The 26,631-nt window shown below is 33.0% G+C and overlaps 1 protein-coding gene across 1 annotated transcript in view; it reads right to left on the bottom strand.

Moving 5' to 3' along the window:
- The window catches only part of LOC124540342 (solute carrier family 2, facilitated glucose transporter member 8-like), a 73,541-nt gene extending 54,473 nt beyond the window's left edge, over positions 1-19,068 (bottom strand). Inside the window, exon 1 of the mRNA XM_047117858.1 lies at positions 19,028-19,068. Within this exon, the coding sequence (XP_046973814.1) occupies positions 19,028-19,035 (8 nt within the window). The 5' untranslated portion in view covers positions 19,036-19,068. The remainder of the gene's footprint in view (positions 1-19,027) is intronic.
- Positions 19,069-26,631: the final 7,563 nt, after the last annotated feature.

The raw sequence follows: 26,631 nt of genomic DNA, 5'->3' as shown, positions 1-26,631 counted from the left end.
TTCATTTTTTTGTTACGAGTTTGTTATGATTATGCCACCCAGGATACCCAAATGGACAAACTGATGGTCAGTGATGAAATCAAATCAAATCAAAATAAACTTCATTCAAGTAGGCTTTTACAAGCAATTTTAAATCGTCATTTTACAATTAAGTGAAGCTACCACCGTTTCGGAGAGTAGATTCTACCGAGAAGAACAGGCAAGAAACTCAGTAAGTACCCTTGTTCAACATTTAAAAAATACAAAGTCAAGCTAGTTAAATACAATTATTTAAATTAATATATCCTTCTTGGAAGTCAACAGGAGTTAACTCCAAGCTCTGTTATCTATATATATAAAAATGAATTGCTGTTCGTTAGTCACGCTAAAACTCGAGAACGGCTGGACCGATTTGGCTAATTTTGGTCTTGAATTATTTGTGGAAGTCCAGGGAAGGTTTAGAAAGTGAGTAAGTATGATAAAAATGCTAGAAATATAATAAAAAAAAACAACTTTGTTTTTCCTTAGAAATAGATTTATTACTGAATTATCATTGATTTTCTATGATTTTCGATGTTAGACAATAAAACATTGATGTTTTAAAATTAATTTTGCATTATTTAAATCATCAAAAATAGATGTAACATCTATTTTTCTAATTTATATATATAAAAATAAGTGGCCTTTTCGATGTCACTTTATAACTCAAGAACGGGCTCACTTATCCAAACCAAATTTTCAGGGGTTGTTCGGACTATTTAGAAGATAGTTTATGTGAAGTTTGCACAAAATCGGTCGAGTGGTTCTTCATTTATCACATTTTTTGTAATAAATGAATTCAATAAATGGCGGGTCATTTTGTTTTTGATTTTGACAAATGGTCGACCGGATCTGTTTATTGCGTTAACATGTAATCCGCAATGGGATGATATTAAAAACAATTTATTTGAAGAACAGTCGACAACTGATCGTCATGGACATTACAGCACGTGTTTTTCGGCAAAAATTTAAAGTAATTATGGATTTAATTGTAAAATTATGTATATTTGGAGAGGTGCCATATGTACTCCACTGAATAGCAAAAGAGGGGATTGTCTAATGCACATGTATTAATTTGCCAGTTCCTTAAAATAACTCCGAATCAAATTGATAATGTTATATCAGCTGAAACTCCAGATCAAACTCTTAATCCAGAGATATTTGCTGTCGTTAAAAATATGATACATGGTCCATGCGGTGAGCTACATATGAGTTCGTTACATCTATTTCTCGAATTTAATAATTTCATCCAGTCGCAAAAAAAACGCAGATGTTAAACCATTACACGCAGCGAAACTGTGGTCCCGTGTGGTCCCATTTTAATTTTATCCAATTCTAATGATGGTATCCATATGAAAACCACATAAGTCTTAAATTTGCATTATGCATGTGCGCGATAAATAGGTAAATAACTCAAAATCAGCCAACCAATTTTGATGATTCTTTTTTTATTAGAAAAGATATACTTCATGGGCACTGTTATCTGTTAGGGGGTGAAAGTTTGGTTAGATTCTGAGCATGGGATCCAAAGCAAAGAAACTCTTCAATTCTGAGGAACACGTTAGCGATACTCGGCGGAATCTTATATGAGTTCTTTGGATATTTGAGTTACCTTTCGTAACGTGTTCAAGTAATACAAGTGAACAACAACAAGTCATAGTCGAATATGATAATCAATGCAACTCTTAAACAGCTTACAGCGAGGGTGCGATAGGTGGGTAAGTTTAGTAGGTGGGTGGTAAATTTTTATGTGCTTACGTTCGTTGCTGCATTTCAAGATGATGTGTGACCTCATGATGTACGACATACATTAGCTCTTTTGCAAAGTTTTTTTACTAAGGTCAATTAAATAAATAAATATGAGACAACATCACATGCATTACTCTGATCCCAATGTAAGTAGCTAAAGCACTGTGTTATGGAAAGTCAGAAGTAAATACACACACCCAGACCCGAGACAACGTAGAAAACTAATGATAATCTACATCGAGTCGGCCGGAAATCGAACCCGGGACCGCGGAGTGGCGTACCCTTGAAAACCGGTGTACACACCACTCGACCACGGAGGTCGGTATCAGCTGTTGGCTGGATCACCAGTGTCGCAGCGTGCAATGGTTTCTATGCTCATCACATTTGGACTAATTAAGTATTTCGATTATGGCAGTACGAAGTTTGCCGGGTCAGCTAGTCATCTATAAAATCTTGTATCGAATAATTTGCCTTTTTTACCAATGTATTTTTTATGACCGATTTGAATTTACGAAACGGAAATCACCGTTCTCACATTGCCATTCGTCACTAACCGGAAGCGATGATGTTATATTTTTCAGAGTATTAACCTACCCAGGAGGACTTGCTCAAAGCCACACAGCCTACACTACTAATAGCAAATTTGTTGGCATTGTGCTTTATAATTAATGTCACAGTATGAAAATTGGTGATTAGAGTTTCATTATGGGCGTATCTCTCTTGGGCATTTGGATCGTTCTTTTTTAAACGTAAAACGACAATACTGATACGCTCTTTACTAGGTGCGGCCCAAAATATAGTAAGTAATGAATATTTATTAGATGTTATAACATTAAATAAATTTAAATAATTTAAATTAAAACGTGCTTTCCAATTCACCTTGAAAGTATTGTTTAACATTTAATGACTACTGTTCAATAAATATTATAACCGACTTCTACTTTCTAATATAAATTTGAGTTTCCAAGAAAAGTAGGAAGTCCATATCATCAGCAAAGCACTTCCCTAATAAGATTTTACGTCCGAAGTAGAAAACTTAGATCATCATTATAAAATACAATTCTTAGAAAATAGTTCCGGTACCTGTCTTTGTCCCACTCATTGTGAAGTTAATCGGCTTGAAAGAGATAGAACTAATGACTTGAACACAAGTTTCGCACAACATTTAAGCTACAGAAAATATCTTCAACTAGCAACTCGTCTCAACTTTGTTTTTAATGCAATTTATTATCAAACATTCTTGAAGAAAATTATTTAGTAATAGATATTTAACAAAACACAATACTTAACAAACAATTAAAGCCCAAATTAATGTTTAAAACAAACTAAATGATCACTAATGTAACCCTATAAAGATTTAAAGTCCAGCGAAACTTACAAGACATTTAGATTCTTGTTGAAATAAATATCAAATAATGTCCAAATCTTTGTTACCTTCGACTAGTCAATCAAATATCTTAAAATAATTTAATAACGTAACAGTAAATATCTCAAGACCTAAGACCTCTTCCGACTAAATTACCACCATGCTGTTCCAATACGGGTTGGTGGATATATTTGAAATACATCCTTATTGCCTCCACTAATGTCAAGGTCATAACTTATATTGTATATTTAATAATATAAAACAAAGACATAATTAGCCCAGTAGTGTGATATAAACATGCTGTATCTTCATTTTGCTTATACTTTTTAAAATTAAAACACATGTCATTTATTCTATATCTGTTTTGTCAGAATCCATATTTTTATGAAATATATTTTAACTACAACAAATGGTAATGTTTATAAGGATGAGTAACTGCCTCAAAATATCCCATAATTATACCAAGACGTTCTCCGTTAAGGAAAAGATTTGGATTTTCTTTTAACAAGCTGTTAAAATGTGGGATACTTCCGTAAATCTAAACGCACAATATTTGAACACTAATGAACCGCTGAGTTATAATTTTAAATGTTAATTAAAAAATAACCTAACAACGCATCTCTGCAATATCGTTGATAAAAGACTGACTGATATAGTCGCCTTTATAAAATCTAGCGGAGAGTTACGGTACGTGGAAAAATCTATCAAATTTTTGACAAGCTTTGAACAAAAAACTGGAACTAGTGTATCTGACACAAAGCTTGTGACTAATCGCTTGTGTATTAAAAATTTGAACTTGTTTTGACATATTTTATAAATAAGACTCGACCATAAAGCAAGAGATGACACGATTATGTGACTGATGGATTTTGGAATATCCATTCCCTCCCTTTTGAAAGAACATATAACTTGAAGCTACTTTCGTAGTTTAACTAAGCCATTGTCCAAATAAGACGCAAACTACTTCAATCTTTCACAAAATTGATGTACAGGACACTCACAAGGAGTATTCACATATCGTCAATGGTAAAGAACGCCAAAGACCCAAAATTGTACTTTTGAAATATTTCCGGTTTAAGCTCTCTAAGTTTCGTGTACTTTCTATGTTTATAACTTATCTGTGTTGAAACAGTGTGGTGGAATAATTGTTTAATTCTTTACCCAGTAGTAGATTTACCGACTGTTAATATGAATTTCGAAGTGAGTGTTACCGAGACGTTATTCTATCAATAACAAAAGGTACTATCTATAAATTCTTAATAATAGTAACAGATTGTTCCTTTCCCACTGGACCGAGAGACCTTTTCTTCCTCTGAGGTAAAGCTTATGAGCATATTCCGCCACACTGCTCCAATTTTTCTCTGGTGGACTATAAAATTTTAATTCGATTCAATTGCTTTGGTACTCTTTATGGCATAGATAAGCTGGTGCGTAAATGAGCCGCCTGATTTTAATTGGCTACAGTTATCCATGAACATTATGTTAGTATGTTATTAAAGAGTAGACATTTTGCGATGTTTTTGATATGAAATATATGACTTAAGATCAAATGGTCATCATTCGTTCCATATTGGTTCGTAATATGAAATATATCGCTTATCGTGTTAAACATGCTACAAGCGGTGGCTTGACCTTGATCTTATAATCTCAAGGAGAAACCGCCCTTCAAGTTTGTGAGACAGTCATTAGCGTGTGCCTCTTTTTCAACTTATTATTTATGTGTTTTTCGCTATGCCCTAAAGATAGTATAAAATGCAACTTTGTCACTACCATACAAGAACGATAAAAAATAGCGAACCGTTAATAAGAAGTAAATTTTCGACTCCGAAAAGTCAATTTTATTGTATTGTATTCTATGACAATTTCGAAATATTTATGGTTAAAGATAACACACAAAAGGAAATTATATTTCACTAACTTTTGAGAGCCACAATAATTTACGGATTTAAATATTTCATTCTGTGTGTTTCTCCGAAAACATACAACGCGGTTTTGGATGTTTCATATTCGTTGGTTGGACCAGTTTTGACAGTTAATTGTTTTATTCGTAGTTTAAATAAGATTTAAATGATAAATTAAGACGTTTATGCTTCGTTACCCTTTCTTTAAAGCCGAGATAGCCCAGTGGTTAGAACGCTAGCATTTTAACCCTTGATTGCGGATTCAAACCCAGGCACCACTGAATATCCGTGTGCTTAATTGGAGTTTATAATTCATCTCGAGCTTGGCGGTGAAGAAAAACATCGTAAGGAAACCTGCATGTCATAAGTTTCATAGAAATTCTGCCACATGCGTATTCCAACTACCTGAATTGGAACAGCGTGTAAACATGTTCTAAGCCTTCTTCTCAAAGAGAAATAAGGCCTTAGCCCAGTAGTAGAAAATTTGGTTAAAGACCGTCGTAATTGGGAGGACGTATGTATAATTAAAACGAATATTTTATGGTTTCTTCAAATTGTTTGAAACGTCACTGTAAAAACGATAATATGTATATAAATTATGACCAACTTATGTATAGAAAATAGATAAAAACATTCTTTGCAATGTAGAAAATTTATGATATCTACAAATTTTATCGCCTCGCTAGCGTACGCCATAAAAGCGCTTTCAAGATTTCCTCTCCAACTACGTTTCGATAGTAAATTATATCACAACAAAAATATACCACAAATATATATCCGTTATAAAAAACTTTGAAAAGAATATTGTGATACTATGTTCTGTCACCTTCTTTCAAATGACGAATTACATATGATGGAAAGAGAAAATCTATTCAGCGACACCTATTATAAGACAGGCAACCTGGTTACTGCGCCACTTGATAGAATGAAGTATTCACTACCCTTAGACATTGGAATTTCAAGAAATATACCTTATCTTCGCAAATGCGTCAACTTTGGGAACTAAGGTGTCATGACCCTTGTGTCTGTAGTTACTGGCTCATATACTTTATGCATTGCTATTTAGCGGTATTTGATGCAATCACAACCTACCCAGACGACAAAAGTCCCTACGAACTTTTTAATTGGTAATATTAATGGTTATGTCAGCCGCTTCGTTAAATCTATTTTATCCGTATATAATTGGCGTATAAATATCCCCCAGGCTAATTCAGTTTGATTCGTGTCGTGATAACAAATAGAGATAACGCACATTTCGAATATATCATTTGCTTGACAGTCAAGCTTTATATTAAAAGCTAGATAGATTAAATAAAACTAATTATAACGGATTTTGAATCGCGTATATTAATTATTTTTTAAAAATCCCGACGTTTTGAGCACTTTGCAGTGTTCGTGGTCACGGGTAGACAAAGTAAAAAATAATTAATATACGCGATTCAAAATCCGTTATAATTAGTTTTATTTAAATGTGTAATAATCGTGAAAATTTAAGACAACACTAGATAGATTATTTCATATAAATAATCATTGTAGTCTAAACTAAAATTGTATGAATTTTTTTTACCGTTTCTTGCCTGTTCTAAGATCTTCATTCAAAACTGTTGGTTGCGATCGGTTAAATCGTTCAACCATTCAGGAGTTTGGATACTTTGAGTCCGTCTTAATCTAAGATGGAAAAAACTGGGCGCCTTATCAAATCTTGTGCCGAGGAGGCGCTCCATAAGGGTCCTTAAGAATATTTTTTCGGAAGAAGGTATACATATATAAGTACACTACGGCTCTACCTGTCCCGACTACATCGGAAATTAGAATTATATTTACTTTGCACAGTCACATCCATCTAAAATATCCAGGGATCCACACAAATATTAACAAAATATTTAATCTGAATCGGTTAAACAGTTTAGGGGCAGTGCAGTTGTACATAGCAAAGATTTGTGTATATATACATACAACTATTAATACCCTACCTTTCTTTTATCTATCTAAACATACCTAATACCATGAACAAGTAATGATTGTTTAAATACCTACTACATTATAGTTCAATACAGGTTTATGACTAGACTCAAACACGTGTCGGCAATAAAGGACTAAAAGGACCATAAAGCAACTGTTTTTATCTTCAATGCTTTCACAAAGTTATTTTTATTGTAACTACGTAACACGTAACGTAACCATAACGTAGAAATAACGATATTGTCGAATTCATTTAAACGAAACTCATTACCTATATAAAAATTTACAGTTAATGTAACTACAGGCACAAGGGACATGATGTCTCAGTTCCGAAGGTTGGTGAAGCACCTTAATATGAGGAACGATCATACTTCTTACAGAACTAATATCTATGGGCTATGCCCACTTACAATCTGGTGGCCCATTTAACAGTCCCCAATGAAATTTTTTTTTAAGTTTTTAGTTTTTTGTAATTGATAGTTACAAAACTCGACAAAATCTATCAAACAACAAAAAAAACATAAAGAAAATTGTTGACAAACTGAAGAGGAACAGAAACCCGAAAGTCATTGCAGGCAACGAAAATTGGCAAAAATGTGATTTGCGATATTGGCTATAATAATTATAAAATTTGTAAGATACACGTATCAAAATGGCGTAACTCACGAACTCAGCGAACTCTTATAAAAAAATCACACAGCTCAACTGATCTTTTCATGTTCCTACATTTCATCTACATTCTGTCAAATGTGTAACGATCGACCTGACTAAAAGACACCAAGTAAAATAATGTCTGAAATATCTCAAGAAAAGAGAAAGCATAAGCCCATCTTTGGAACTAGTGGTAAACTTTCTCAATTAAAAAACAATTCGTAAGATATATCTCGAACTATTTTTTGGGTACATTTAAGAAAAACTAAAAATAGAAATAATTGACTGATCATCTTTTAAAAATGAAAATTTATATGCCCCACATGCTTAACCATGCATCCGATTCTAAGCTTTGGCTAGATGTCCTACGTACCCTCGTAAATATTCTGGCCCAAATAAATAAGGATTTTCTTTGTAATATTTCCCTTCAATGCAAAAAATTTTCAGACCCTTATACCCTTGTAAAGCCGAAACATGTAACCAATTGCTAATAAAAATGAAAGTTACAGTACTAATTTTATAATCTCAAATTCCGACTGAAAACCAGCATTCAACTCCAAATGATGAAGAGAAATAGGACGGGATTATTGTTATCTTTGATTCCCAGCTTCCAGGACCTATTTTTATTTGTATTATATGAACAGAACAACAACTATGAACTCTCTGTATTAGCGTATAATTTAATATTTGTAGCTCTGCTTGCTGGGATATTCTAGCACGGGTATTCCCAAACAATGGGCGCTTCCCTAAGGGGAAGTTATTAAAGCGCGTTATAGAAATATTTCATTCTAATTACTTATTCAAGTTATTACGAAACTGAAAACAGAATGCTAAATTTATTTCATTACTAGTAATCGCCCACGGCTCTGCTCGCGTTTTAGAGTGTTGGATGTAGTAGCAAAAAAGTAGCCTATGTAGCCAGTAAAAGTATCTTACAAGTTTGCTTCATACCTATTATCATCAAATTCGGCTCATTGATTTGGTCGTGAAAGAACGATAAACAAACAGGCAGGAGTTACATTTACATTCATAATATTAATATGGATAGTTTTAATTGAGAAATAAATGTCGATACAATTTAGTTTTTCGGAATCCGAACTAAAGATCTTACTTAAATCGCGTTTATAATTAAACTTGAGCTTGAATAAAACGCCGTGAGAGAATTTGCATTTTTTGGACAAAAATCTGTCACAAGTCAAATTTGGAGTAGCGTGATGGAATGAGTGCCTAACCTTTTCCTCAATCAAAGGTCTACATAGAGACATGTACCAGTTGTGGAACATTTACAGGAGAAGATCAGTAAAAAATCTTCGTTTAGCAGCAGGATACTACCAAGTTGTCACTTTTACTATACTGTTGCTCATTCGGACCCTATTCTAGTATCCGAACACCTCAATTAATAAGTCAAATTCTTAAGCATTTATAAGCATTCACTTCTTGAATCCAATCATTAAATTTAAGTAGAGCAGTATTTCTAAACATAATTTTTAATACGTAAACTTTAAGTACTATAAATATCTAAGTTTTTATCTACACTGAACATTTCCCCTTTAATAATCCATCAGCTGGCGTACATTAAGCTCTGTTTTGTGTAACAGGCAGATGAAAATGGTACGAAGTTGATACTTCTGTACTTATATATAACTTAAGTTCTCCCAATCATGACTTAACGCTCTCTAACTTCTTTACTAAAACCGATTTACAATCGATTGTTTTCATAAAAAAAAGAACAATTTAACTTTTGCTGACAAATTAATGCAGGTTCATTAGGATTATAATTTTCTTAATCTAGTTGACATACATTGACATTTAAGTATGTATGTTCTGTTCGCAACAAAGCCTTTATGACGAGAGAAAAAAATACAATTAAAATTGCACACTTAATCAATCATAAATTAGTGACACCGATAATATTTTCCAGGTATCTTCTACTTTTCCAGTGAATATTCTCTTAGAATTAAGAAAACCGATTACTATTTCAACCGTAGTAGATTTGAGTTCGTTGAAGTTTATAAGCTGATTGTCTGTAAAATCATTGAATATTTGAGAGCTGTTTTATTTTATCTTTTCTATCATGCCCATTAGAATCACTAATTTCAATTGTCTAGGAAAAAAATATTGACTGTAATACATACTACGTTACTTTTTAGATTTTATGGATGTAAGATTTCAGAAAAAAATCTTTTGTCGATTTTCAGTGTTCTATATATGTATTCGAGTAGTAGAATGTGGTATCGTCTACGTTTTAGGGTATTGGTTGTCATGCGTCAGGCAAAAAAAGTAGCCTATGTCCTTTCTAAAAGTTGATTCATACCAAATGTCATCAAATTCGATTCAGCGATTCTTGAAAGAGCCACAGACAGTCAGACAGACAGTTCCATTCACATTTATAATATTAATATAATTTTTTTTTGTGTATGAAAATGGTGGAATGTGACTACCGGGCACGGTATTTGCCACACCAGAGGATTTGCATGGTTATCGCCGCCGAAACCGAACTTGCAAAAATAGTCAAAACAATTCGTGAAGACAAAATACAACATTTTATTATAGGTTCTCAACTTTCGGCTGCAAAATATAACCCAATTACAATTTTATTGCAATGAGAACAGACGGCAGAACTTTGGAGATGCATATTTGTGTGATAAACTGTACCAAAGTTTGTTTGACAAGTTTTCATTTACAAATGACTGCATTTCTGAGGCCGCTTGCTTATCCACTACATTTATTATATTTTTATACAATTATTCAATGATACTTTTTCAATCAACAAGCAACATTTTTGGGAGTTATTATCGGAGAATGACGGAAAAACATTATACATTTTTTTTCTAATTTATTTACATAATTGGATAAATGAAACATTAAGTTTTTATATATAAGAACGAGGAACGATTGTATTTATTTCCGAATTAATCCGAAAACTAACGAAATAGAATTTCTATTTTTTGCCGTTGGTAGAGGTGTGACAGGGAGTAAGATTTATGCCGTATTTACGCCGGGATGCGGGCTTGACACAAACGGAGAGTATACTCGGCACCGTTACTTTATACAAAAATAAAAAGAAACATAAACACTAATCTTTATATTTGTTATAGTTAAACATGTATATGAATAGCTCAGCTCTTTCACCAACTTAATTGTAATAATTTTATTTATTTTTTATTATATTCTGGTTAAATATTTACTTTTATTTTATTGAAAGACTATCCAATATTTTATTTTATACATATTTTATTTTATTTATGCTGTTGATGGCACATTGAATGGGGGCTCGCCTGATGAAAAAATCACCACAGTTCATGGACCGGAGGCTTGCAAGGACATTATTGGCATTAGAGGAATAGGTAGACTATTCCTAGTTAACTTTTACCGGCGGTGTTTCCAAGCTGACATGACTTGGGCACCTTTACAATAGAATGCCTTAAAAGTCGCATTATCGCATATTATATGTATAATTATATACTACTAGTTCTCACCCGCTGCTTTCCTCGCGTTTTAGAGGTTGGTTATCATATTTTAGGCAAAAAAGTACTCTATCTCATTTGGAGTTCAAGTTTACTTCACACCAAATTTAATCAAATTCGGTTCATTTGTTTGGTCGTAAAAAGAGACAGCAGACAGACAGAATTACTTTCACATTTATTATAATAATGTATTGTAAGTAGTATACATATACTACGTATATGTATCTTTTGTCTTGTGCCTTTAAATCATAGACAGGGTTATCAAAACGTTTCATCAAGTAATAATACAAACACATTTTTATTATTTTTGACATTAGGTACCATAAACAAACAGATATAAACACTGGTTACAAGATAACAAAAATAAATAACCTAGCGCTCAGGTATTAGCGTGTTTTATAGACATTAAATTCTGATAAAGTCTACAATGGATTTCCTACACGTCACTGATATGGTTTTACTTATTTAATGAAAAATCAAATATAGTTTCACGTTTAGTAAGCGGAAAGGAGAACACTTTATTCTTTATGTGTTTTTGCTATTGAAATGAACACGTATTTCGGTATAACGAAATATATACATTTTTTCAATCATCATAAAAAAATATCGATGATGTGATTTGTCTTATGATGTTGACAATTTATTTAATAATGATATAGGTAGGTGGCAAATGGGAAATTGATGGTACTCGTCGTTCTACCGCCTAGCAGAATGAGTTTGTACTGTTGTGTTTCGCTTTAAAGGATGAGTAAGCCTGTATCTGCAGGCAGAAGGAACATAACTTAGTTCCCGAGGATGGTGGCGCATTGGGCATGTAAGGAATGATTAAAATTTCTTACGGCACTATTGCTCATAGACGTTGGTGCCAATTAACCATCAGGTGACTCCAATGATTAATTATTATCTATTTTTTTATGGAATAGGTTGACGGACGAGCATGGTAAGTGGTCACCAGCGCCCATAATGGCGCTGTAAGAAATATTAATCATTCATTAAATTGCCAATACGCTCGACTTGAAAGGAAATCGTAATGAAAACTGCATTTATCAGATTCATTTCAGCTTTTATTTTATAACGCAGTGGTGACCCGCCCCGGCTTGGCACGGTTGCAATGCCTATACTAATAAAAATATTCTACAGAATTCGATTTCTTACGACAGAAAATTAGAAACTTCTAAAATTGTCAGTGTTTATTTACTATATTGTCAATGTATAAACCCCTTTCTCGTAAATCACTCTATCTATTAAAAAAAAACCGCATCAAAATCCGTTGCGTAATTCTAAAGATCTAAGTACACATATGGACAGTGGTAAGCGTCTTTGTTTTATAAATCAAAATCTAAATATACTTTATTCAAGTAGGCTTTTACAAGCAATTTGAATCGTCATTTTACAATTAAGTGAACCACCGGTTCGGAAAGTAGATTCTACCGAGAAGAAACACAGTACTTACTATTTTTCAACATTTCAAAAATATATAAATAAATACAAAATTAATATATCCTGCTTGGAAGACAACAGGTATTAACTCCACGCTCTTTTATCATCTATAAAATTTTGTATCGAATAATATGCTTTTTTTACCAATGTATTTTTCACATACGACTTGAATTTACGAAACGGCAAATGTACTATGTAGAGATCATGTATATCAAGAAAATGATATAAATAAAACCAAAAATATGTGTCATATAGAAGGCGACTTTTTTTTAATCTGGCTACGTAGTCTACTTACTAAGACTTTTTATCTTTAATACCTTAACTAGTCATCATCTCATCATCATTGAGAATTACTTATACACGTAACAAAAAAATACAACATCAGTCAAAATCAAAATGAAAATATACCTACTTTACTAAAGTAGGTTTTTACAAGCACTTTTCAATCGTCATTTAACAACTGTATTAAATGAAGCTATAACCGGTTTTCGGATTCTATCCAAGGTAGATTATCGAGAAGAACCGGCAAGAATAGGACTACAATTTATTTGGATCTGATGCCACCCTCAGTTCACATTTGTTGACATATGATAGAATTTCATCCAACACACGACGTCTGTCATACTTAGTTTCAAAGCACAAAGATGAAAAGAAATGAAATAACCTCTTTCCTTCTTTAAAAAATAAGGAGTATTAGAAAAGCTGTATTTGGAGAGTTATTTTTATGCATTTTTTATAATTTATTTTTAATTTTTATTTTTAAATTTATTATAAAATCTTTATTTTTAATCTGAACAACTTTGAATATTTGCATGCTATATGTAGTAATTATCATTTTATTTGAATGTTATAACTTACAAGATATACATATAGATGTATCACAGCACAAAATATACAAATATTCTCGCAAATAAAGTTAGTAGTTATTGACTTCCAGGCAGGATATATTAATTTAATAATTGTATTAACTAACATGACTGTATTTTTTTAAATGTTGAAAAAGAGTAACTACTGAGTTTCTTGCCGGTTCTTCTCGGTAGAATCTACTTTCCGAATCGGTGGTAGCTTCACTTAATTGTTAAATAACGATTCAAAAGTGCTTGTAAAAGCCCACTTGAATAAAGTATACTTTGATTTTGATTTTGATTTAATACCTGTAAAACAATTAAAATAGCTTCACATAGTGGCATAAAACTTAAAAGAAAAATTCATTTGAAAAATGTATGAAGTTCAACAATTCAAATGAATTCAACGGATGCTTCAAATAGAGCGCTTTTATACTCCGAAACTGTTTCTGAGGAACATCAATAATAACATTATTCCAAGTAGAACACTGCATATAGTTATCAAGTTTCGAACAATTTCGGATCAAGTAACTTAACTGTAACAGTTAATGATAGTAACAACTTTATCTCCCACTAAATATCACTGCTGGACTTATTTTATCAAGTAAATAGGCTAAGTAGTTTGTAAGTATCAAACACATAACGGTCAGTGTCTAGGACAATTAAGTTTGAGTCGAGAATTAAATATCGTATTGTTATATGTTGATAATATTATTCATTATCATCATTTCAACAGTAGGCCTCCCACTCCTGGACATAGGTCTCCCCCAAAGATCGCCACAACGACCGCTCTTGTGCAGCCTGCAACCGGCGGCTCCACCAGATCATCAGTTTTTTTTTATGGAATAGGTGGCAAACGAGCTGGAGGCTCACCTGATGGAGAGTGACTACCATCGCCCATGGACATCTGCTACACCAGGAGGCTTGCAGGTGCGTTGCTGGCCTTTGAGAAAGGAGTAGGCTCTTTTTTTTTCTTCAGTTTATATAAGGAGTGCTTTATGGTTCTCACGTTGACATTATATTAGTAACATAACGTTCAAACAAGTACCCGATTTATCTTTCCAATCTACTAAAAGTTTAAAATTGTATTTGCCCAGAAGTATTTCTGTTTTTTTACGGTAAAGGTTTCTTACATGCCTTCTTATACATTAATTATTCTACCGCCAAACAACAGTTCGTATTACGAACATATATTCCAGTTCACAAATATGTGAATCCATATCACAAAATCCTTTGCATTGTCAATAAATGGATTGATTAACGTTTCATACACTGTCAATCCGTAGTTCACTGCATTACTGTTTAATTTATAAAAACAATAAAACATCGAGTTATGCTTTCCGATTTTGACACTTAATTCTTCGTAATCATAAATCATTTCCGCATATCACGCAGACGTCCAATAAATCACGACGTTCCGATCACTATTGAACTCGCCAGCCAATACGGTGACTGACAATGTAAGCACATATTTCACACATACCGCGTCTAATACCGGATCAGCTTCCTATAACGCTGGAGATATCTCCGAAATATTCCAACAGTGGTATTAGTCTCATAATCTTTATCTATACATATGCTAAAATTGGATCTGTTTGTAATATTAAAATAGCCCTTTTGGCTCAATCCGTATATATGTAGAGACGGCACATATACCAAAATAACATTTTTTAACATTTTTGTCTGTGTTTTTGTCCCGGCTAAGCTCTGGAACGGCTGGACCGATTTTGATAAGGAATCACTTAGGCTACAATAATATTTTAATTGTCAAATTCAAACGCGTACAAGTTCACGGGCACAGCTAGTTCATATTTTAAATGTGAAAGTAACTTTGTATGTTTGTCGCTACATCGACCAAACCACTGAATCGAATTTGATGAAATTTGGTATGAAGCAAACTTGAACTCCAAAAAAGGACATAGTCTACTTTTTTTACCTGACACGTGACAACCAATACCCTAAAACGCGAGCAATGCCGCGGGCGACTACTAGGAAAACTATATAAACTATATGTATGTTTTTTAGTTGATTATAATGCTCTGACCGATTTGGGCTAAGATGTCCAATCTCAAGGACGCAAGATGTATTGTAATGGACATATGTGTGTGTGCGAACACAGATGTAACCGTGCACAAATGTGCTAATCCCACACCCTTATTATCTGATTTGACTTGACTGGAAAGGGTGCAGGCGAGGGATCAATAGCTTTTTTGTATTTTCTGAGGCACAGGATTATCTTTTCTTCTATCTTCCAGACTCCAGTCTATTAATGAGAAATACTAGAGAAATTACTACATTAAAATACAAAAACTTCTCTAAGAGCTGGAACTTGAATCTAGGATCATCTACAAATTATTTTAAATTAAACAAACAATATAGATTTTAATAATCAGATATAAATTACGTTATACTAAGATTTATTAAAATAGCCTCATGAAACTTTATTAAGCTCGGCAGTTTCTCACCAATTAACAAAGGTATATTATCGAATAGTTATTTGTATAAATTTATGTTAAAAATAGGCGGTTGGACTAATGGGCCACCTGATTATATATATGGTATAGGAAATAATAATCCTTCTTTACATCACACCAATACACCACCAACTTTTGGAATAGTCATACCCTTCAAACAAGAATGTCCAATAAAATTTCAAATTAAGAATACTCACACTAGGATTTGTTTAATTATCTATATTTTAATCTTGTGAAAAAATGGTAAATTATCCAAGAGATCCATTTCGTATAAATCAACTGCCACTGATTTAACTTTCTCGTAAAGAAAAACAAAATTGAAGAAAGATTTCAAGTAAAATAAAAACTTGATTCAACATAAAACTTTCCTACTGAGAAACTTTGTGATATTATCATTATTACGAGAAAAATGTAATCATCTGAGCATTTATATTACCCTGGTACTTTTTTATCTTTGTTGTCATTTTATAGTAGAAACCGGCTGTTTTTTTTGGTAAGTGGAAGGGAGGGGGCCTCCCTACAAGTTATATGTAGTTCTAATTAATATATAAAATATTACATTAAAACTTGATAAATAAAAATAATGTTAAAGCTTATGGATTTCTATGTATGTTATCAATGTCACGAGCCGAAATAGCCCAGTGATTAAGAACGCGTGCATCTTAATCGATGATTGCGGGTTCAAACCGCTTGTTTTTATAATTCATCTGTAGAACATCTGACATTACAGAACAAAAACAACAAAAACGAATACAGGAAGAGGTCAGGTGCAAGACTACTCGTTTTCTCAGGCACGTGGGACACTTTAGACTCCAGACAGCTTTTTAGAATTATCCGACAGAAAAACACGATAACTTTTATTGACCTGGATTTTGAATCCAGGACCTCAAAGTCTCATATCGAGTGAATAGAGAAACGAATCAGTTAATTGAGAGGAGCAGGAGGAAAATATAATAGCACTCCAAATCTTTTCCTTAAGAGGAAAGGATTTTTAATGAGGATGGTTTAATTACACTTTGTTAATTCCTTGAATTAATTACATTTCTTGCGTTAAGTGCTACTCCATTCAAGTAGCTTGAATCGTGATATTATTATCTTTAAAAAAATGATTATTTTATATCGGAATGGAAAGGTAAGCATACGAATTTTTCATTTTTATATTCTAGAAGTATTTTGGTATCTGTACTTATATTTCGACTCAATTTAGATGTAGCATCGTCAAAATTCTTAAAACAGATCAGATCCGAATTAAGTACGCTAACCCAAATTATCAATATTTATTTCTAACGTGAATATGATCTTTACAAAAACGTAAAAACTTGTAATATCATATGACCTAATATATTCGTCAATTTACCTGCACTTGCTTTCTCAGGTTGAACTGACGCGAGAATCTATAGCGACGAATAGCGTCGAACGGCGCGATAGGGAGCTATTTCTATTGATTGTATAAATCGCCAGTAATCGGTTTTATTGAATTTGCCGATGCTACATCTAAGTTGTGTCGTACTATACATAATTGTCTTCAAATTGATACAAAATTGGTTTCCATTGATGAATCGAACTAATATCGATTTATAATAAAAGGTCGTATGTACAATTTGTATTACAGACGAAAATAATTACTTCATTGTGTTTTTTTTAGTGTTCATATTTTTCCTCAATGCTGTTTCCCTGGTAACTCATTTTTATACAACTTTACATTCATAGAACACGACCATTTGGTTTGAAATTGGAACCTAATTTTAACCCTTTGCTCTCTAAGTGTAGTAAAACTCACTAGGGATGCGAATATACGTTCTCCGTAGGTCGTATCTTGTAGGAACAAGTTACTTCTATACTAAAAAACGTTACTAAATGTGAGCTTAGTAGTATACTAAAGCTCTTGGGAATTGTACCTTATGATCGGAGTTATAGGAACGTTTAAAATCCTACATAATCAACAACATGACTTTCATGAAGTATATATACGCACTTTCACAAGCTATTTTTAATTAAAGCAAGCAACAATATTGAGACGTTTTTTTTTCTTCAAAATGTCACATTAGCAATGATCACGATTGTCATCAAATTAAAAAAAAAAAAACATTTCAAAAATAGAAAAGAAACGATCCTTCTATTCATCTCTAGTCAATATATGAAACACAATGGACATTCGAAATGATAGATCTGTAACTTCATTATTCTACTAGTAACACAATAAAAGCAATTTACTGAATTTTACATGAAGGAAAAACCCAAAGACATTTTATGCTGCCTTAGTACATATTATTAATTTTACATTAACCTCCATAAGAAACGTTGATCAAAGTCAGATTAACATGGTTTGTATCTGATCGCTCATTGGTCAGTTATTCCGTCATCGGTTACCACCTACCAATGACCATTCCGATTAAAATATACTTAATCTGAAATTGATCAGAGTTTAGAGAACTAAAATATTTAACTTTAATTGTTCCCAAATTAATCATAAATTTATACTTACTTTATTCAAAACTTATTAAAACCGTATCCTAAAATTAATGCATTTGTTACTTATAGAATATCCTTTTTAAGAAATAATACAACTTTTCAGGAACGATTCTCTGACATATTCGTTTCACAAATCTAATTTCTTAACATTAAAATATTTAGCTTATTCTATTATTTTGACATTAATACATAACTTTCGGTTTTAAAATATGTTAATTAACACGCAGCGCAAATTTATAGCAAAACTTTAATTAATCGCCAGTTAAGTTATTCGTGTTTATATTTATAAAAACAAAAATATTTGCTGTAAGAACAGTAGTATGTTACAGTAATACGTTCTGATAATAAAATGTATTGATATTTTAAATCGATATTCGTATTAAGATAAAACAAAAGAGTTATAATTTAGTATAATTTATTTTTATTGTAAGGGTAACTTTCGAAACGTAAAATCGAAGGAGACTTGTCACGCATAAATAGAACGGACGTTTGAAATAAGATCCTTTTCAGCTCAGAGCCTGTACGAAGGAAATTATCTCCTTAGAAAACGCCTTGAATCCTGCGAGCACATGGTGCCCTGGTACTTTTGAAATTAATAACTAGGATAATATGACATATGTGGAGGTTTATCAATTTATGTTTGGAACTATATAATATTTAAGGTATTTCGCAAATGACTTACCTATGCATCTCTGTGATAATCACACGTCCGAGCACTGTGAAGGGCAGGGGCGTACTAACGCGAGCGTATTTGTTAGGGGTGATTCAGGATATATACAGAGCTGACATTACCATATATTTATTATATTAACATTTTGATGACACAGCATATATATGTTGAAATTAGTGTTGAGCAAAATGAAATTGAGAAATTACAATATTTTTGTAATTTAAAACATTTTGTGACTCTTCTGTGTATACATATATAATATTCTTTATTATTATATGTAGGATTGGAGTTGCTTTTCAGCTTTTCTCGTTAGTGTTAAAATATAATTTAATCATTCACAATATGTTTTAAACGAATTAATAACATTAAATGCTTAAATATATACAAATATGAACTAAAACTAGTTATTGTATAAATCTTGACCGCGTGGAATGGTGGCAAGAATGCTAGCAGCATTTCCCCGTTGAATCGCAATTCTGATCCTCTGGACAAAAAACGAACCAGTCCTCTTGTCACCTGTGGAGGTAATGCGGCGAGGTGTTATACTTTTGATGAAGCTTTTTTCATCACTACTCCAAGGGCAGACTCGACAGCAAATGGAACAAAATGTTGAACTATTTTAGCGATACACGATTATTTTTTTAATAGCCATCATTATATTTTTATACTTTTGAAAAGAAATATCGAAGACCGTGTTTAGTACGATTACCAGATTAGACAAAAATAATTTGGTGAAATTGAAAGTGGAATTTCGGTCGTTCGTTTTTGGTCACATGTATATATCTGTCATATATCAGTATGTTGTATGTTTATATATATTTTAACCATTAGTTATTATTAATTTATCTATCTTATTGATAGGTGAGCATAATACTCCTACACTGTTATACGAAATAATCAGAAATTACTGTTAAAAAAAAATCAGAAACGTTTAACGAAAATTTAATAACCATTGGAATTCTACTTTATCTTCATATATAAAAAAATATTATTATTCTTATTAAGCAATTAGATAAATATCAATAAGAAAAATGAAACTGTGATATCTATTTAAAATCAATCATATAAATAATCAATTTGCACTGTAATAACATCTCTATGTAGTTTCACGTATTGAGTTTGAAATAGTAGCTACGCTGAGCCCCGCGCCCGCCCACCCAGCAACAGTTTGCCCATGGGGTTGCTAGATGTAACATTACCCACATAATTAGCTAAAATAATGCTATGAAGTCTGGATTATATATTAAAACATTTTAATTTCAATTTCACACGGCATTAACGTTTTTGCATTGCAACTTTCATCAAGTTGATTTTTGCTCATCTTCGTATCGGCAAAAAGGTTTTATAATTTTAAGGGTACTAGCAGATTGCTATTGTAAGAGGTCAACAATACTTATCTCAGTAGATATATTATAAGTATAATTTAAATTTGGAAATCAGACAGGTTAATTTTTTAATTATTTTTTAAATTGTATATTGTTATGTAATGTTAATTATTATATACCGCTTTCTCGGTTTTCTTTTTAATCTAATGGTTGAATGACAACGAATGCCTTGAGGCATTAAGTCCGTGTTTTGTATGAGATCCTTTGCCTGCAATTTCACTAACCTATACTTAGTGTAGAAATGTTAATAACCGACATACATTGATACGCCATTTTGATTCGTAAATCCAATAAATTTTGGGACATTCTAACATAATATCAACTCTATACGAATTAATGAAAACTTCTCCATTAAATACATTCAGTGAAATAACAAATATGGCAACACTACCACATTCATGTGAAAAAGAAATAAAACGCGACCAATTCGATATAACGAGAAACGACACTCAGTTTACTGCTTAATAACTACACTCTTGATTTGGTCGTGTTCTACCGGAGGCTGTACAACTGGAGTCCATGGGAATATGGTTTATAATGTCAGTTACATAAAATTGAATTTCGAACTTCATTGCATGCAAAATTAAATTGAAAGCATCAATCATATGAACGCTTATTGTGTTGTTAGTTAAGAGACAAGGTTTAATGGTAATGTAGGGGTATGCGAAAAGATGGAACTATTATAGTCTTGCTTGGGGTGGGGTCATACATTCGATTCTTAGTTTATATGGTCGATGGGAGATGTTCGAGTCAATAGTGCAAGTAGGTTTTACTAAATTGAAATTTTGTTGACACGATCGTGGGTATAGCAAATGACATAGAATCTCTAACACCTCATTTCCTTGTACTTGCTTACTGGCAACAATCCGATTGAAAGTTTGAAGGCAGAGCGAAAGCAGGTGGATGAGCCAATTGACCAGCAGATGGAAAGTGGTCATCAACACTCAAAGACATTGGTGCTGTAAATTTCTTACATCGCCAATGTGCCACCAACTTTGTGATCCAAGATGTCATGTCCCTTGTGCCTGTAGTTACACACACACCCTTAAACCAACATACAATGTTGGGCGATAAAATATCTGATGATTGGGTGGTACCTACTCAGACGGCCTTGTACATAGCCCTTTCATCATTTTTAAAAAGTATTTACTTGTAGTACCATGTACATATACGTACGTACGTTGTTTATACATTGACCTTTATCCTGGGTAACGTATATAATTCATCCGTATTGTTTAAGTATTGCTTCGGTAATTAGCCCAAGGAAACTGTTCTTGTGATCTAACAGAACATACCCAATAACAAAGAAAAGATTTAAGTAAAAGTCTCTCGTAAAAAAGAACAAAGTAAAATAAATGTTATTCGAGAATTTATTTCCCCACACGCTTTCAAAAGAGTAATTGTGATTGCTCCAGATAAAACCAATGAGACGGCAAGCGATGCTTCAGCATGACCTTAAGGCTTTGAAAGAGAAATAGAACCAAACTTCTATTCGACTAAGATAGGACCCGGCCATATGTCGTCCAAAAACCGATATGGACCAATGGTTAGAACGCTTGCATCGTATCCGATGATTGCGGGTTCGAACCTAATAACTTGTGTTTATCATTCGCCTCATGCTTGCTGAACGAAAACATCGCAAAAAAACTTGCAGATGGTTGCATCAGATGGTTTTAAGGGTGAGTGAGCCAGTGTAACTACAGGCACAAGAGATCTTAGTTCCCAAGGTTGATGGTGCATTGGCAACGTAAGGAATGGTTAATATTTCTTACAGCGCCATTGTCTAAGCGCGGTGGGGTCTCATATATCGTCTACTAACCTATGCCATTAAAAAAATTAAAGCAATTATATACCCATAAGCAAGAGAATGCTATACAAGAGTTGTTAATTTTTTTCCTTGACACAATGCGACCTACTTTACCAAACGTAAGCCCAGGGTTGTGAAACTATGCACTAGACCATTAAGCTCAGAAAATGAAGCTACCACCGGTTCGGAAAGTAGATTCTACCGAGAAGAACCGGCAAGAAATTCAGTAGTTACTCTTTTTCAACATTTAAAAAATACAGTCATATTAGTTAAATACAATTGTATATAATATGTATGTAATATATCCTGCTTGAAAGTCAACGGGTATTAACTGCACGCTTTATTATCATCTGTAAAATCTTGTATCGAATAATATGCCTTCTTTATAAATGTATTTTTTACAAACGATTTGAATTTAACAAACGGCAAAGCTAAAAATGTCCTCAAAGGGAGAGGAAGTCTTAAATAACCAGGAGGAAAATTTACAAGCCATATAGATACCTCGTTCACCTTACATTACGATTTCACTCTGTTATATACTAAAATGGTTTATGTTTATTCGATTAAAATTTCCCGCGATTCCAAGGCGCTGCCAGAAGTGGAACACACAAAACTTCGTGGGAAATATTTCTCTTTCACCAAAACGGTTTTATAAAAGTGGATGACAGCGTGTATCATAGAAATGAGATAATCACGACATCTGTAGATAAGATTAACACGTTCAACGCGGAGCGAGGTCTAATACGCCTCGTATGATATAGATTTTTCTGTCGTGAGGAGGCCGTAATGTCTATTTGATATATTGTAGGAAAGAGATAAATATATTTATGATGCCTATTGAATGTAATGCTATGGTTCACATACTCACAGGCTCTCTTTGCCAACGTATCGCACTGAAGAAATAAAATTCGATCACATGATATCAAAAATATAAAAAAAACGGGGTCTAATAGGCCCCATACTATTATAGTTTTTAAACGAAGTCTTAAACGCCCCGTACCGCACGAATGGAAAAAAATGATGCCGAAACCAACGTGTTAATAGACGCAATAGCTAATTAATTACAGTGATTACTAAAAGTACTATATTAAAAAAAGTAAAGCAAATTGTGAGCTGAGACGGCCCAGTGGTTAGAACGCGTGCATCTTAACCGATGATAGCGGGTTCAAACCCAGGCAAGCACCACTATATATATGTGCTTAATTTATGTTTATAATTCATCTCGTGCTCAGCGGCGAAGAATAACATCGTGATGAAACCTCCACTAACCCGCATTAGAACAGAGTGGTGGAATATGTTCCAAACCCTCTCCTTAGTGGAAGAGGAGGCCTTAGCCCAGCAGTGGGAAAATTTACAGGCTGTTACTTTTTTACTTTAAACCATTTCACCTTAATGCATTGTCCTATACGAGCTAAAACACATCTTATCAGAATTAGTAATCTTTGTTTAAATCATAATAATAAGCCAAAATTTCCTCCTTTATTCCATCACTCTGCTCAAAGCATCTCTGCACTTGGTGTAGAGAGCGTTGCCGGATGTCTCTATCTCAGGTTTCCTTCCGACACGCTTTTATTTATTAACTTGCACGTAAGATGTTATGTTGTAAACATGTTACATGAAAATTCAATGTTGCTTTCACGTAAGGCTATTTGTATGTGTGAATTTTGTATCCAAGGTGAAATATTTGTCAACTATTTTTGACCAATATCACCCAAATATAAATTTAAAATTAACTGTTATCACCAGATATGACAATATAAAAAACAAAATAATAATATATTAAAAGGATTTAGTGGTTCCAAATGTAATTTACAATTGTTGTTGTTGTTAATACTAATATTAAAATTCTTAATTTATTTTACGTAAAACTACAAAATGGTCTCAAAATAAAAATATAATAAATGGATTAGTTAAATTTCACTTGGTGGTAGGGCTTTGTGCAAGTCCGCCTGGGTAGCCAGTAACAGATATTCTAACGCTAAACAACAGTGCGCAGTATTGTTGTCTTCCGGTTTTAAGGGTGAGTGAGCCAGTGTAACTACAGGCACAAGAGATCTTAGTTCCCAAGGTTGATGGTGCATTGGCAACGTAAGGAATGGTTAATATTTCTTACAGCGCCATTGTCTAAGCGCGGTGGGGTCTCATATATCGTCTACTAACCTATGCCATTAAAAAAATTAAAGCAATTATATACCCATAAGCAAGAGAATGCTATACAAGAGTTGTTAATTTTTTTCCTTGACACAATGCGACCTACTTTACCAAACGTAAGCCCAGGGTTGTGAAACTATGCACTAGACCATTAAGCTCAATTAATTATAGTTATCATCAACGATATTTTTCAGGGCGGAAAATTTTTCAATGCAAGCGAAAATACAGACTTTTTCTAACAGAAGACGCACTTCTGACATATGCTTTCAAGAGAACATTTTCAATTATATTATCAGGTGGACTGGAAAATGGTCTGATGACTGACTGATGGTAAGTGGTCACCACTTCTCATAGACAGATTGGTACTTCCAGAAATACTTTCATTCCTCATATGCGTAGCCACATATATGTGGCATAACATTAACGACATCTTACTTACAATCGCGTGTTAAGATGACGTGGCTCGAAAAAAACAAATTAAACAATAATTATATATTTACTATATAATTAATTTAATAAACTTACCATTCAAAATGGGAGTAAGAAAATGTTAAAGTAAAATAATTCAAAAATTAGTTTTTCCGACATAGCTTATAATTTCTTCAGACAATTTATTTCTATATTTTAATTTAATTTATCCTGGTCATGAGAACAAGAGAGGTTGCTTGGAACACCCACTTGGAACAAAGCTGCTTTCGCTATATGCATATTATATATTAAATAACAGACAGTAAAATAATTAAACACTGATTTTGTAAAATAAACGACGAACGATAAAATTGCCGCGTGAATTAAAACAATAAAAAATAATTCTTTAAGACATGAATGAACATTGAAAAGAGAAAGAGACAGAATGCTCTCCCAGAGGGGGCATAAAGCATCCTTATAATCAGATCAATCTTCTAAGCCGCGTAAAATAACTTCTGTTCATTATCGTTTTCTAATTGCGTATTATTAACTCCGGAAACCTATTGCTGTGGAGGCCTACTAATTATTTTGTATTTAATTTGTGATGTGAATTATCTTTTAAATTTAAATTGACTTTCCCAAATATACTAAAATATATAACTCAAAGGTGACTGATTGAGTGATTGTCATAGTGATCTATCAACGCACAGCCCAAACTGCTGAACGGACCGGGCAGAAATTTGGCATGCAGGTGGAGCTTATGACGTAGATATCCGCTAAGAAAGGAATTTAATAAATTCGGTCCCTATGGGGGTAAAGTGGGGATCGTACCATTATCGACTAATTGAACTGAAGATTGAATTAAAGATTAGAGCTAGTAAGATCCCTTATTTTGTCCCCTAATGTTTATATTGAATACTTAAAGAAAGGAGGCTATTTTTTTAAACAATAAAACATAAAACTCTAAAACGCGAGCGAAGCCGCGGGACACTACTAGTTTACTAATATACCTTTAGTATTACAAGTTGTAAAAACCGTTTAAAGCTACATCGTATGGAAGCAATTGGAATCAAAATAAGTAGCGCGTATTCCAACAAAATGGCAATTTCCCTTTCGTAAGATTCGTTCAAATGGTACAATATACATTATAGGTTTTCAATTTCGACTTACTAAAATTTGTCCCTTTGTGCTGGTACTATTTGTACAGGATGAAATTTTCAAGTGAGCGAGCTTGGCAAACTTTGAAACTTGTAGGAATAGTGAATCTTTAAAGGATTATTGGATACGATTCTTGTGAAAACTAGAACTGCCTTCGATATAGATAGAATCAGATGCTTAAGTATTTTACTACCGACCCGTCCCGGCTCCGCACAGGTGAACATAAGTTTTTGTTTAATATTCATACCTTTTATTTATATATTTTTGTTGCTTTTTTCCAACATATTTAGCAATTGTCGTTCTATTTCTACTTATTTACAAAAAATAACAAATGGTATACTTAAACTTTGTTCATGATTCTCTCTATCAATTACTGAAAGCCTCATGAAAATTCGTTCAAAAAAATCGGTAGATTCGATAAACTTTAGTGTATCGCGAACATACCGACTGACTCGGCCGGAAATTTAATTTTATAATACGTAGTGATGGTGATACACGCAACGAAAAAGCAGGAGACTCACTTGATGATAAGTGACCACTGAATATGCCTATAATATATATAGATACATATGAACAATACACGTGGGCTTGATGGTACCTTTACCGTTCATTTCACTCAATCTACAGTTGGAAAATCATGAACGAAATTTCATCCTGGCAAACCCACTGGGTAAGCCTGTGCATTTTACGTCAGGCAGTATTTTCTT

This window comes from Vanessa cardui, chromosome 24 (assembly GCF_905220365.1).
Source record: "Vanessa cardui chromosome 24, ilVanCard2.1, whole genome shotgun sequence".
In the NCBI taxonomy this organism is placed as follows: Eukaryota; Metazoa; Arthropoda; class Insecta; order Lepidoptera; family Nymphalidae; genus Vanessa; species Vanessa cardui.
Note: the sequence above shows the minus strand (reverse complement) of the source record. Positions and strands in the feature narration are given on the sequence as shown.